The sequence below is a fragment of the Mangifera indica genome, chromosome 17 (assembly GCF_011075055.1).
Source record: "Mangifera indica cultivar Alphonso chromosome 17, CATAS_Mindica_2.1, whole genome shotgun sequence".
NCBI classification, from domain to species: domain Eukaryota; kingdom Viridiplantae; phylum Streptophyta; class Magnoliopsida; order Sapindales; family Anacardiaceae; genus Mangifera; species Mangifera indica.
The window spans coordinates 24,788-39,703 of NC_058153.1; the positions used below are offsets into that span (position 1 = coordinate 24,788).

General features: G+C 36.9%; 3 protein-coding genes across 4 annotated transcripts; 2 read left to right on the top strand and 1 right to left on the bottom strand.

The window, feature by feature from the left end:
- The first annotated feature begins 237 nt into the window (after positions 1-237).
- Positions 238-7,023, top strand: LOC123200440 (cellulose synthase A catalytic subunit 1 [UDP-forming]). 2 transcript variants are annotated; one of them, XM_044615624.1, is made up of 14 exons: positions 238-546; positions 1,517-1,712; positions 1,807-1,988; positions 2,351-2,465; positions 2,572-2,758; positions 2,929-3,195; positions 3,313-3,658; positions 4,131-4,268; positions 4,365-4,490; positions 4,575-4,787; positions 4,899-5,163; positions 5,322-5,518; positions 5,615-5,965; positions 6,063-7,023. In XM_044615624.1, the coding sequence occupies exons 1-14, from the start codon at positions 466-468 to the stop codon at positions 6,648-6,650; spliced, it is 3,252 nt and encodes a 1,083-aa protein (XP_044471559.1). In that variant the 5' UTR covers positions 238-465; the 3' UTR covers positions 6,651-7,023. The 2 variants fall into 2 exon arrangements, with proteins under 2 accessions (XP_044471559.1, XP_044471558.1); XM_044615623.1 differs by having other exon boundaries at positions 4,131-4,490.
- A 566-nt stretch (positions 7,024-7,589) lies between these two features.
- LOC123200564 (uncharacterized protein At2g34160-like) lies at positions 7,590-10,504 on the top strand. Its single transcript, XM_044615796.1, has 5 exons — positions 7,590-7,826; positions 8,704-8,752; positions 9,196-9,258; positions 9,351-9,415; positions 10,227-10,504. The coding sequence occupies exons 1-5, from the start codon at positions 7,701-7,703 to the stop codon at positions 10,314-10,316; spliced, it is 393 nt and encodes a 130-aa protein (XP_044471731.1). The 5' UTR covers positions 7,590-7,700; the 3' UTR covers positions 10,317-10,504.
- Positions 10,505-10,710: 206 nt separating this feature from the next.
- Positions 10,711-14,616, bottom strand: LOC123200563 (adenine nucleotide transporter BT1, chloroplastic/mitochondrial-like). Its single transcript, XM_044615795.1, has 3 exons — positions 13,709-14,616; positions 11,560-11,721; positions 10,711-11,481 (listed from the first exon to the last, which is right to left on the bottom strand). Exons 1-3 carry the CDS (start codon positions 14,273-14,275, stop codon positions 11,014-11,016), a joined length of 1,197 nt encoding a protein of 398 aa, XP_044471730.1. The 5' UTR covers positions 14,276-14,616; the 3' UTR covers positions 10,711-11,013.
- Positions 14,617-14,916: the final 300 nt, after the last annotated feature.

Consider the following 14,916-nt stretch of genomic DNA (forward strand, 5'->3'; position numbering starts at 1 on the left):
TTAATCACATTAAAATTTAATATAACACCATAACATAATTCTTAATAAAAGTCATTTAAATTGAAAATTAAATTTTAAAATTACATCTAGGAGGCTATTGTTTGTATTAGATTTTTTTGTCAATCTTACAAATTCTACTCTACAAAGTAATGTACAGAGAAGCTCAAGTCGAGGAGTGGGTTAGGTACCAGCAACCGGTTTACCCCGTAATAAAAAAAAAAAAGAAGGACTATAAAATAATGGAAAAACTAAAACGATAAAAAAGACGAGCAAAGCAGAGAGGTTGTCAGTACTTGGCTAGCTGGAATAAGTATTGAGAGAGATGGCGTTTTGAATCGGCGAAGAATTCAGAGTTACTCCTTTTGCCCGGTCTCAGAACATTCAGTAATTTCACGGATCTGTTTTTGTAAATCACTGAAAACAATAACGTTTGTTTTTTTTTGGGTTAATCACTGATTCCACAACATGCAAGCCAATGCTGGTCTGGTGGCTGGCTCTCACCGCCGGAACGAGTTGGTTCGGATTCGACACGATTCCGACAGTGGGGTTTGTGTTTTTACCTTAACCTTTTCTGATTCAACGCTCAAAGTTTCTATCTTGTGTTTCATTTTGTTATCTTTTTTCTGTGTGTGATTCTGATTATTAGCTTATGGATCTGATTGGTTGACTGTCTGAAAGTGACTTTGGAGCGTATTTTGAGTTTTTATCATTGGTTTTTAAAAAGAGATAGTGATTGAATATCAGTTTAGATCAACGAATATTTTATACAGTGTTGTAAGTGATTTCATCGCTCGCTTTTCGGTGTTTAGATCTCAGTGTTTGTTATATGAAAATGGCTTTTTAGTTTAAAGAGATGCGTTATACTTGTGTTTGGATCTTGAGATTTTAGTTTGGCTCAGCATGTTCAAAATGTTTTTAGAATTGTCCTTTGGGGTTATTTATTAATGAGTTTTGGTGGTTAGAACAGACTGTTGATTTACGAGACTGAGTTTGTAACCCGAATTTTTTCCATTAGCAGTTATCTTCTTAAATTCTGGACTTTTCTATGTTGATATTTTTGGATTAGGTCTTTGTCTCTATGATCTTGTTGTTGTGTTCGTTTCTTCTAATTTTGTAAGTTATTTATCGGAATTATGATTTTTATACCGGGATTTAGGGATATTTCATCCATTTGTTTATTGCCTAATTTTTTAGGTTACGTTCAGTTGCTTACGTGTACTTTCATTTGGGTGCATTAAATTTGCGGCATTGATGCTGTGTTGTTCATCCCAGTTGGTTCTAACTGTCTCTTGTAGTCTTAGATGCCACATGCTGCTAAAGTACTTATATCTGAAAATGATGTGTATATGAAAATGCAAGAATACCTTTTGCTTTTTATGAAACGCCTGTTGTTTTTCATTATCAAAATCTTTTATGAATTTACAACCTGTAAATTTGAGTGCAATCTAAGTAAAGCATGGACCTTCTTTTTTCAAATTTTGGATTCCTGACCAGTGCATTGTTGTGGGTAATGCAGCCCAAACCCCTGAAGAATTTGAATGGCCAAACATGCCAGATTTGTGGTGATACTGTTGGATTTACAGCCACTGGTGATATATTTGTTGCCTGCAACGAGTGTGCCTTCCCAGTTTGCAGGCCTTGTTATGAGTATGAGCGTAAAGATGGAACTCAGTCTTGCCCTCAGTGCAAGACTAGATATAGGAGGCACAAAGGTTTCTTTTTTGTTATAATTTAGCTTTCCTTTTGCATAACCTGCGTTGCAGCCATAATGTTAAGAACGAAACTAATCAAGCCTGCATATTTTAGGGAGTCCACGAGTTGAGGGAGACGATGAAGAGGATGATATTGATGATCTGGAGAATGAGTTCAGTTATGCCCAAGGAAATAGCAAAGCAAGACACCACTGGCAGGGTGAAGATCCAGAGCTTTCTGCATCTTCTAGACATGAATCGCAACAACCAATTCCCCTTCTCACCAATGGACAGCCGGTAGGCATATTCTATTTTATTCACTGATTTACTACTAAGTTTTTTGAAAAAAAAAAAGAAGTTGCTAGCTTTGTGGTGAGATGAAGTAATTTGAATATCCCTTTGACCTTAGTGTCATGTCCATTCTGAAATTATTCTACCGCTTTGCTAATGAGAAAAAAGGGAATCGATAGTCCGACCAAAATATATGTTGTTCTATTGTTTAGTGCATAATTACAAGTATCACTACTCTTCACAAAATTGTGTTCTTATGGTTGTAGGTTGGTTAGCATAACAAGTTCTTAACTTGATATTACATGTTCAAATTGAAATAATATAGCTATTTTTCCTGTGATTCGGCTCAATTTCTTATCCTTTTTCAGGTTTCTGGTGAAATTCCAACACCTGACACTCAATCCGTGCGAACTACATCAGGTCCTTTGGGCCCGGCTGATAGGAATATCAATTCTTCTCCTTATGTTGATCCAAGACAACCAGGTATTCAAGCTACTTGAGTTGATTTATCTGAAATCCTCGCACAAGTTTATGTATAATTAGTGTTGCTTTATGAATTACCGTTTGATCATGTAATCTATTGTTACAGTTCCAGTGAGAATTGTGGACCCTTCAAAGGACTTGAATTCTTATGGCCTGGGAAATGTTGACTGGAAGGAGAGGGTTGAAGGCTGGAAACTTAAACAGGAGAAAAATATGATGCAGATGAGCAATAAATATAGTGAAGGGAAGGGAGACATAGAAGGCACTGGTTCAAATGGAGAAGAACTTCAAATGTAAGTTTTGTTGGAATTCCTTTTGGATTTATTTATTTCGTATCCTATCCCTACTTACGAGCACCTTTTTTTTATTGGTAAATTATGGAATACTTTTGTATCATTGGTTAGGCAATAGAGCTTTGTACCACATTCTACTTTTATTGATGTTGATAATCTTTATGTCACAGGGCTGATGATGCTCGACAGCCATTGAGCCGTGTGGTACCTATTCCTTCGTCTCACTTGACCCCTTATCGGGTTGTAATTATTCTCCGGCTTATTATTTTGGGATTCTTCTTACAATATCGTGCTACTCATCCAGTGAAAGATGCTTATCCTTTATGGCTAACATCGGTTATCTGTGAGATTTGGTTTGCCTTATCCTGGCTTCTGGATCAGTTTCCAAAATGGTATCCCATCAACCGTGAAACGTATCTAGACAGGCTTGCATTGAGGTCAGTTTAATGTACTTAATTTCTGAGTAGGTTGGTTGGATAGGCCATAGGAGACCTAAATGTGCTGGTCCTCTAAGGGGGTTCAATTATATTATTAATCATAGTTCTGTTTTGCAGATATGATAGGGAAGGGGAACCATCACAATTGGCTCCTGTAGATGTTTTTGTTAGTACAGTGGATCCCCTCAAAGAGCCACCTCTTGTGACAGCAAACACTGTTTTATCTATACTTGCTGTGGATTATCCTGTCGACAAAGTATCTTGCTATGTTTCGGATGATGGTTCAGCTATGTTGACCTTTGAAGCCCTCTCTGAAACAGCCGAGTTTGCTCGGAAGTGGGTGCCCTTCTGTAAGAAGCACAATATTGAGCCTAGGGCCCCTGAATTTTATTTTGCCCAGAAGATTGATTACTTGAAGGACAAGATACAGCCTTCTTTTGTGAAAGAACGCCGAGCAATGAAGGTGAGTCTTGTATATGGCAATGGAAATGGAGGGTACAGGAACCCAACAATGGGGTTGAGCTGTTTAAGAACTTAGGTTTCCAACCAGGATTGGTAGTTCAAACCTGTTAAGCTACAAACTTGCAATAAAATAACCTATGGTTGTGCCACCGAGGTTGTGTTTCAACATAGTCCCCAGTCCAAAAAACTAAAAAAAAAAAAAGAAAAGAAAAACAAGGAAAGAGAAGGAAAGAAAATAAAATAGCCATTTAAAGTGCATTTGAGGATACACTAAATAGATCATAAAGTTGGAACTAAATTTATTAGGTCTATCAAAGTAGGTTCTTGAGGCATTTGTGTGATGTCTGTATAAAAGCTACAATTTTGAGTGTGATACGTTGTGCTAATCAGTTAACATAAACCTCTGTAAGGCTTTTGTGGTTTGATTTTAAATTGCCCTTATTTAAGATTAAATAATTTTTTTTTTCTTGAAGAGAGAATATGAGGAGTTTAAGGTGCGGATCAATGCCCTTGTTGCTAAAGCACAAAAGATGCCGGAAGAAGGGTGGACAATGCAGGATGGCACTCCGTGGCCTGGGAATAATCCTAGGGATCACCCTGGAATGATTCAGGTCTTATCATCATTCCAAGTGTCTAAGAAATCAATTTTTGATATATCTTTTCTATCTTCCATTTTTCTGGTTCTGATTCCCTTTGGGGGAGAACAGGTGTTCTTAGGCCACAGTGGAGGGCTTGATACAGATGGAAATGAGCTACCACGTCTTGTTTATGTTTCACGTGAGAAGCGTCCTGGCTTCCAACACCACAAGAAAGCTGGAGCTATGAATGCATTGGTGCGTGATCTTCAAATCTTTTGTTTTATTCATTGATTTTTACATATATAAGTGACCAGATAGGTTTTACCTTGTAACATGCAGATTCGAGTTTCAGCTGTCTTGACCAATGGTGCATATCTGTTGAATGTCGATTGTGATCACTACTTCAATAACAGCAAAGCTCTCAGAGAAGCAATGTGTTTCATGATGGATCCTGTACTTGGAAAGAAAACTTGCTATGTGCAGTTCCCACAACGTTTTGATGGCATTGATATTCATGATCGATATGCCAATCGCAATATTGTTTTCTTTGATGTAAGTTCCACTTGATTTCTTACTGGTCTGGTAGTATGAATGATGTTCATTGTAATAGTTGTTAGGCATAGGCATGTTGAGCACAACCTTCTACTTCTTGTATTTTGCCAGATCAACTTGAAAGGGCTGGATGGCATCCAGGGTCCAGTCTATGTGGGAACTGGTTGTTGTTTCAATAGGCAAGCTCTATATGGATATGATCCAGTTTTAACTGAAGAGGATTTGGAACCAAACATTATTATCAAGGGATGTTGTGGTTCAAGAAAGAAGGGAAAGGGTTCTAACAAGAAGTACATTGACAAAAAGAGGGCAATGAAAAGAACAGAATCTACTGTTCCGATTTTCAATGTGGAAGACATTGAGGAGGGTGTTGAAGGTAGATTTCAATTGGAAGTTATTATTCCTGACATCTTTCTTTTAAGCTAATGTTCTGCAGCTAGTAGTAATTGTTTGTTTGAATGATAATTAGTTTAATATAACTTTGGAGTATTTCATTTGACTAAAGTATTTTAACTTATTCCTTGCATTCTTCAGGATATGATGATGAGAGGTCCCTTCTTATGTCTCAGAAGAGCTTAGAGAAGCGTTTTGGTCAGTCCCCAGTTTTCATTGCTGCTACCTTCATGGAACAGGGAGGCATACCACCAACCACTAATCCTGCAACTCTTTTGAAAGAAGCAATCCATGTTATAAGCTGTGGATATGAGGACAAGACTGAGTGGGGAAAAGAGGTTGGTATTATAGCAACTGGGAATGCAGCTGGGTATTGTCTTAACTATGTTATATCTTATATAGATTAATTAATTAATCTTTACATCTACTACTAGATTGGATGGATCTATGGTTCTGTGACAGAAGATATCTTGACTGGGTTCAAGATGCATGCTCGAGGGTGGATATCGATTTATTGCATGCCACCCCGCCCGGCTTTTAAGGGGTCTGCTCCTATCAATCTCTCCGATCGTTTGAACCAAGTTCTTCGATGGGCCTTGGGGTCAATTGAGATTTTGCTGAGCCGGCATTGCCCCATATGGTATGGCTACAATGGAAGATTGAAGCTTTTGGAGAGACTGGCTTATATTAATACCATTGTCTATCCCTTGACCTCTATTCCACTGATTGCGTACTGCATGCTTCCTGCTTTTTGCCTTCTCACTGGAAAATTCATCATTCCAGAGGTAAGTGATTGTTTTGCGTCTGCATTGCGGTGCTTTCTTTCAATTTTGTATCTGCACATTACCTGTCCAATTAAGTTGTGACAACCATTTTCTGCAGATAAGCAACTTTGCTAGCATGTGGTTTATTTTACTTTTCGTCTCCATTTTTGCCACTGGTATACTGGAGCTTAGGTGGAGTGGAGTTGGTATTGAGGACTGGTGGAGGAATGAACAGTTCTGGGTCATTGGTGGTACATCGGCTCATCTGTTTGCTGTTTTCCAAGGTCTTTTGAAAGTGCTTGCAGGTATTGATACTAACTTCACTGTCACTTCAAAGGCGTCTGATGATGATGGAGATTTTGCAGAGCTTTATGTTTTCAAATGGACATCTCTTCTCATCCCTCCAACGACAGTCCTTATTGTGAACATGGTGGGTATTGTTGCTGGTGTATCATATGCCATAAACAGCGGGTACCAATCATGGGGTCCCCTCTTTGGTAAATTGTTCTTTGCTATATGGGTCATTGCCCATCTCTATCCTTTCTTGAAGGGTTTGTTGGGTCGCCAAAACCGCACACCTACCATTGTCATTGTCTGGTCTATTCTTCTTGCTTCAATTTTCAGCTTGCTCTGGGTAAGAATTGATCCCTTCACCTCTGACTCCACCAGTGCTACTGCAAATGGTCAATGCGGCATTAATTGCTGAGACATATCAATGCCATAGTGTTGTGGCAAATGCCACCCTCCTCGAAGCTTTTCATCCTGTGTATATAACAACACATGAATTTATTAAAGTCGTTTGGGTGATATGATCTAAAATTATGCATTCTTTTCTGTCTGAAAAGGAGTTTGGTGGGGTCTGGAGCTGAAGAACAGACGTTACTACTAGAACCCTTTTTGGTATGGTGTGGTGTTATCAATTTATTTTTCACCTGTATGAAGTGTTTGTCGTTGGTCCTAACCCTGCTCAGTTGTACTGGACCTAAGTTGTGCAGCTTTATTTATTATGTTAAAGAGCGCGTATGAACAATGTAATCTGTTTGAGAAAAACATAAAGAAAGACATTGTTATTCATTTCATTTCAATTGTTGTTGGTCCATTTGCCTCAAATTTGTTTGGAAGCCATTTGATTCAATTGTCAATTCCTGGAAATTCTATTCAGACAATTGAATTCTTTAAATAAGAAAATTCTGGAATCAACTTCTGCTTGTGGGGCCAGGTCCAGATAACACTAGGCCCAAACTTAAATCAGTGAAGCCGTTTCACATCGTAATTGGATTATTTTCAGTAATAAATTTGTTTATACAATTAATTAGTTTTATAGGTCTTAATTAGTATTTACTAAACTTAAGTGTCAATAATTTTAAGTTAAAAGAAATACAATAAAAGTAACTAAGTGTAATTAACGTAATGATTATACATTATTTTAAAATGATTATGACGACACAGTATTCACTTATTTATTAATTTATTTAGGTTGAGAACTAAATACCGAAAACCTATATCGCCTTATGATGCCATACGATAATGACACGTTGCTAGCTAGTGAGCGTAGTTTGGAAATCTCATAGAGAGACAGGATTAATACATACAGAACAAAACGACGCCGAATTGGTGAAAGAGCTATATCTAAATCCCGTCTATAAAATCCAGGGGGTCAAGGAGGGTTTTGGGGTTCAGTAGGCAGGCTGTTGTTTGAATATCAACATTTGTAGAGATTATTCCGAACTTGACAATTAGGGTTTTTCTCTCTCAAATGGAGGCAATTACAGAGAAAGTTAACAACTTGAACATCACCGACTCATCTGCTGCCAACAAGAAGAATCGAATCCAAGTCTCTAATACCAAGAAACCCCTCTTCTTTTATGTAAATCTCGCCAAGGTACTCTTTCTTTTTCCCCTCACACGCTCTCTTCTTTTGGCTATATCTTTCCTATCTCGGAATGGCCAACAAAAGAAGCTAAAAATGTGTACAATCTATCTCTCTTAGGGGTTTTTTCTTGTGTTCTCTATTTGGGTTTGTGTAATGTTAGTAAGTTCTATTAGGTGATTTGGACTTATATTCGCCATGTGCTGATATGTTGTTTATTTGCATTTTCATTTACCTGGAAACTATATTTGGTTGAGAAATTTTAAGGGAAATATAATAGTAGTGAGAACATTTTGGATTTTACTATACTTACAAGGCTGAGAAATAGCCTTGAATTCAAGGGAAAGTAGTCGATGGTTGGAAAAAAGAAAGTTACATTGAAGTTAAGTTATGGTAAACATTAGAATTGAGTCAGTTTGTTGCACTGAGTGCTTCCAGGTCCTACGCAATGAAAGACATTCAAATATATTTATTTATTGAGTTGATACTATCTGTCTCTCTCTCGTTTGCTTAAGGTACCATATAATCTGCTGCTTGATTGGTGGTGAAACAAAAGTGAGAATTAGAAAATTTTGGTTCTGTGGTTTTAGGGTTCTTGTTCTTTTGTTAGGGAAAAACCTCAACCAAACAGATTGGGATGAATACCTTTATCAATAGGCCATGTTAGAGATGGTGTTCCCCTTTTTATCATGGAGCTCTACATTCATCTACTTGTGCACATAAACACAAGAATACCCATGGTCATATTCATGTTTATAAATCAGTATTCTTTTAGAGGACTTGAGGCCCAGGTGGTGGTAGTAAAGGTTTAGTGGTTTATGCAAGGTAAATGATACATGAATCCTTTCTTGGTGCTCGGTTGTTTGATGGTTGATGATTGTCTTTGCAGAGGTACATGCAGCAGCACTCTGAGGTGGAACTCTCTGCTCTTGGAATGGGTACAGTTTTTCTTCTCTTAAACCACTCCTTAGTTTTGTAAAACACGTTATAGTATCATATTTTGGTACTCCATTATAAATATTTTCTCTATGGTAATAGTTTCTTCCCTGTTAAATCAAGTGTTGCATGTCTCTTTTGATTAATATATAAGGAAGTCAACTAAAGATTTTTTTTTTTTTTTGAAAACATATTTGGGTGGTTATGGGTATGTTTGTTTCATGCATTTTTAGTGTTCATTGCTGATTTATCTTATTTTCAATGTGACCAGAGCTATTGTAATGTTTGTCCTATGTTTGACCAATTAAATTAGCTTTTTGTGTTTTTATGTATGGTTTTAGCCCCATGGCTTCTCATCTAATGTACTGCTTGACTGATACTGTGTATGGTTGGAATCTTTGTTTTTTAATGGTTTTCCTCATTGACATATATGTTACATCTACAGCTATTGCAACTGTTGTTACAATTGCCGAGATCTTGAAGAATAATGGACTGGCTGTTGAGAAGAGTGAGATTTTTAGACATTTTTTATTTTTATTTTATTTTTTTCTGTTCAGGTTGATAATGTGCACTCAATATTGTGGTATGCAATTCATACAGGGATCATGACGTCTACTGTTGACATGAGGGAAGACACTGGTGGACGACCTGTCCAAAAGGCTAAGGTAAATTGCAATTTTATACAAGGCAGCAAAATTTATTTTTTGGTTGAAATACTAGTAATTTGCATCTCTATGTATAACCTCTGATTAGGTGCCATTGACATAGCTTAAATCAGAGATTTGTGTTCACATGTATTCTCTTCAGCATCAATTACAGAAAATAAAAATATATATCCCAAAAAGAATAAAGAATGAAAAGAAATAATAATAAATAAATATTTTTGATAGAGTTTGAAATAAATAAGAAACATAGAATAGGATTTTTTCCTCCCAAAAAAGAATGAACAGAGATGACTAGGTATCCACATTCATTGGTAATGTAGTGTGTATCCATTAAATGGATAAAGTTGTCTGGTCAGATCAAGTACTTGTCGCATTTTTGCTGTTGAGAAACATCAAGTGATGAGTCCTAATCCTTGGAGGAGCATGTTATTGTGGATGTCAAGGTCTCACGTGCCTTATTTGTTGGGCAGCTTGATTGTTGAGGCCCTCAGACTTGTCGCTCACAATCAAGGTGTAGGCAATAATATTATATTTTCAAATTTTACTGTTTGGCCTGTGAAGTGTAATCAAAGGACTTGGACTTTTTGTTTAACCTGTCGTAAGGGTCAGCTAGTCAATTTGACAATGACAATGACTTGAAGCTTTTTCTGCCGAAACTGCTAATGTGGCTGACCTAGATTTGGCATCACTTGCTGCCCATTAACCTATTGAAACTTAGTGGATGCTCAAGATCAGACAATACTATTCTCTGTAATTTTTCATTATATAGGTTGAGAGCTGATAAAACTGGTTTTTTTTTTTTTTTTGGTAGATTGAAATACTTCTGTGGAAATCAGAAAAGTTTGATGAGTTGATGGCTGCTGCTGCAGAGGAGGCGCTGGAAAGCGAGGAGCAGAGCTGATTTTTTGAGACGTTACCTGGAATGTATCTTGTTGGCTAGTTTGTTAATCATGGACTTTTTAAACGGTTTTTCCTAGATGAACTTTTATGAAGTGAAGTTTACTAGTATTAACATAATTCTTGTAGGAATTTTTGTAAAAGTCAATGCCCTTGGTTGCTTAATTCAAATTTGTTCCGTAGTTTATGTAACTCTCTCTCTCTTTCACTGCCTGGCCTGGCCTGGCCTGTTGGTATTGGTTTGTTTATGGTTAGGCATTACAGTTCTTTAGCTCACCGTTTACATGCTTCCACGGGCTGGTACAAGGGTAGTGAGAAAAATGAGTCCTTTCGTTATTATGGAGCCTTTGAACCACTGAAAATAGTAACCTGGAAAAACAATTTGTACAACTCTAAAGTAAAAACTTAAAACACTTTGGGAGGTTCGTTAAATCATAAGAACCTCATGATCATTTGTCAATCAGTGCAGAAGCCATCCCTTAACAGCATATCAAAATACATCGCCAATACAAAATAATCAAAATTTCGTTCTCACATTAAGCTGCTTGTCTCATCCAATTTAAAAAAAAAAAAAAATACCCTTGCCTGAAAGTTGCCTCCTTGAACGAGTCCTCAACCGAAGAAAATTCAGTATCAAAGACACAAGCAAAATTATTTAACCCAGCATATATAAATAAGTGTCCCAGCCCTTTCAATGAGATTTATGCCTCATCTTTCTCTACCAGTATTCTTTTGCAGGCTTCGTAGCACATAAAAGAAATCCCAGCAGCAGGCACCAACTTCATGCAGCTGGGTCCCAACCCCTTATACAAACCGGGGATCCCTTCTTTCTCGAGAATGCTAGCAAGTGCACAAAGAACATTCTTGTACAACTGTCCACTGACAGCTCCAACCTGCATGTGCTTCCGAGCCACTTCAAGCGGGAACGTTGCACTGCTTGATATAGCACCTGCTAACGATCCAATTAAAAGGGTCTCGATGTTGCCAATTTTTTCTTGCTCGAATGCTTTCCTATAAGCTTTCCGTAATGTGTCATATGCGAAGTAATTGGTGGCAGCATATGGAATTACTCCAATAAGACTTGGGGCGAGACCTCTGTAGAGTTCCGCAGGACCTTCTTCTTGGATTATTTTTATAAACGCATCAACTATACCATTATAAGCATCTCTCTGCAAAATTTACAAAACCTCCAACATATAAATGCCATTTGCAAGATCAAAACTGGATTTCTGATAATGTTTCAGTACCTGTATAGTTAATCGAGTCTTGACCAACTCAAGAGGATATGTGCACAATGTTGAGCTAACTCCAGCACAGGCCCCAGCAACTAATGATGCAGGAATGGGGATTTTTGACTGTTCCCCAGGTTTGGCTGACAATTTCTTGTTGACTGTATCGAAAGCAAAGAGCTGCATATAGTAAAATACAGATTTAGATGCAAGCTATGTCGCTTTAAATTTATGCTACAGAAGAATGGGTTCAGAGTTCAAAAACTGTATAAAAAGGAATTTTTGAACTCCTTAAATAACACCTTTTATCCACGTGGGAGCAAAACACCAGAGAAAATATTTTATTGAACCATGTTACGAGCAGATCAAAACATGACATTGAAGAATTTATTTAAACACAAGGTTCTTCATAATACTTTGGAAGCCAATAATAAGGAATTATTGTTTGCTTTCTATTTTAATTGACTGTAGTTGTATACACAAGGAACTATCATTAAGACTTGCACTAAATCTGCAGAATCATAAAATTTGTTGTGCACTATAAACACAAGATACCAGAACAAGAATGTTTTAGCCCTAGATGGATTACATTGACTCCAAATTCTACTGAAAGATAGATAGGGTTTGCAGAAAAAATTGGCAGAGAAGGGGTCTAGAACTCCCAGGAACACCAAGGTAGCAGAAGCTCAAAACTAAAGACAGAAACGATACTTATGTGAAGAGTGATGAGACTGAAATGACATTAATCATGCTGGTATAGTAGAAATTAGAAGGAATAAAAAAACAAAAAACAAAAAAAGAATGTGACTACTCATATGTAAGCAAAACAAATAATCATGTCCTAAGAGACTATGGAAACTGAATCCAAGTTTTTTTCAGAGAAAGGAGGTTCTCCAAGCTACCAAAAGTCCATCTTACAGGTGGGGAACATAAATTCAGGGTCTGAGGATACTGGTTGCTAAAGAAAAGTTTTATCTGGGCGAGAAATACAATTTCGAAAGCTGTAATTACATGGCTGTATAAAGCCAATAAGCATACTCCTAGTCAAACGGATTATTGAGGATATAGTTAGTTGCTTATCCCACCAAAAAAAAAAAAAAAAGCAAAGGTCGATGCAAGTCTAATAGGTGCAATAACAAACTTATGTATAAGTTCTGTTCACCTTCAATTTTCCTTTCCAAGATCAAAACGAGCAGAGACAAGCTGTAAATAACCACAAAGAGGTGATACGTGCAAAATAATGTTCAAAATTATAACTATACAAAACACAAAATATTCACATGCACCGGGAATAAGTCCAACAGTTACTCTAATATTATGAAGCTACCCAACTTGTAAATTGGAAATTAGATTCAAAGGAGTACAGAAGCTATTTTTCAATCTATGGATAGGAAGGTATATCCTTGGGAGTCAAACTCAATGATGACTTTGCTATGATGTATTATATTTCTGCCAAATATGCTCAAGTTTTGGCTTCAAATAAAAATTTTGCGCTTATTGACGTTCTAGACATTTGAAAGCATATACTCCATGTTCCACCAGTGAAATAAGAATGATTATAACAGGATTTTTTAAACGATATAAACTTTCTTCTTTTTTTCAGTTTTAAATTTCAACATGCACAGAAACAATAGCACATAGAGCACACTTCATAACTATTTTAACCTCTGAATTACTTTTACTCTCAAACACAGAGACAATAACACATTCTCAAAGCAAATTTACAAAGGGCCGCCCAAGCTAAACTTTAGAGAACTAAAAGAAAAGGCATGCCATATGCATTACGATTTACGAATCAACCACACAAGATAGCGAAAAAGAAATCAGTTACACAAGCCAACCATCAAATGTCCACACTCTCCGTATAAGTGCAAACAAACAAAAAGGATGATATCATTGAACAGAATAAAAAAAATGGGTTACAATAAACAAATAACTCATTAAGACCTCACCCTCAACCATAATACTGTTAAACATGAACAAGAAAAGACTTGAGAATTGCAAATTCCCTAAGCTTGAATAACCCGCTCACATCAAAACAACTTCTAAACGAATTAAGATTGGTATTCATTGATCAAAAATCAATTAATCAGTCATACATAAGATTATACCTACAAGCCTATAAAAAAAGGATGAATTAAAAAATACAAGCAAGAAAATTCATTACCTCAATGGCCTTGCTAGGCGCAACACGAATGACATTAACCAAATTACCCCTAAACAAGCCCTTCCACCCATCAGTCTTCATTATATTATGAAACACCTCACCAGTTGTATGTCCACTGCTCCCCACCATCAAATGCGTCCTTATGGTCTCCAATGGAGCCACAGCTGTCCTTGACACAGCTCCAGCTATTGCTCCACTAAGCAACCGCCTCAATGAAGGATTTGCAATCTTGATTTTCAATTTAAGCCCACCCTTCTTCTTCTTCATAGTCGTTTCACCTTCTGGCACCTCAACAATGCAAGCACCACCCTTTGAAGCAACGTACTTCATATAAAAATCAGTCAATGGAGATTTGATGCCGCCATCGTTGTTGTCATGAGAATTTGGAGAGTTTGGAGAAACACCAAAATTCATTTCCACTTGGCCCACGCTTGCAAATAAGCCACCCAGTTGATACTGACTATTAAAATCATCGTCTTTGAGATTCCTTTGAGATGCCAAATCACAGATTGAAAAGAACCCGTCTATTCTATCGTCAAACAGTTGAAATCCTCCTCTCTTACTCATAGCAAAAAGATTTAATAAAAGAATGAGAAAACCTCGTCTAATATGAGCTTTTACTTAGAATTTAGAAAATAAAGAGATGAAGCTTTTCATAGTATCAACATAATGGACACTATCTAGGCTGAAAAGATTTGATCAAACGGGTTGCTAGAAAGTACATTTTTTGGTTTCGAATTGGGTAAGAGAAAAATAACAATTTATTGGACATGCAAGGAATAAGTGTTGTGTATGAAGACACAGAAAGCAGAGGCGGTGAACACGAAGGAAGGTGAAAATAGAGAGGAAGGTAACGTTGAAAGAGAAGGTACGGTTAGGTGAAGGCACCTCTCTCTCATTGTCTCACGCTATACCGTTTGGTTTATATATATACGCCGAAGGATTTACCCCCACCCAAAGACGGTCGATTTACCATATTTCCATCTTCTAATTTTAAATATTTTATTTATTTACGATTAATTGTTTATAAATAAGTAAATAAATTTTTTTAAATTAAGAGTTAAAAATAAATACTTTGGCCTAAATATGTAAAACATAAAAGGTGGCCTTCTTCGCCGGCTGCTTGGAAGGATGAGAGGAGTTAGGTTTTGCACAGTGCTTATATTAGTGTAGTGAAGCTTTTAAGGCCTTATTCTCGGACCATCCAA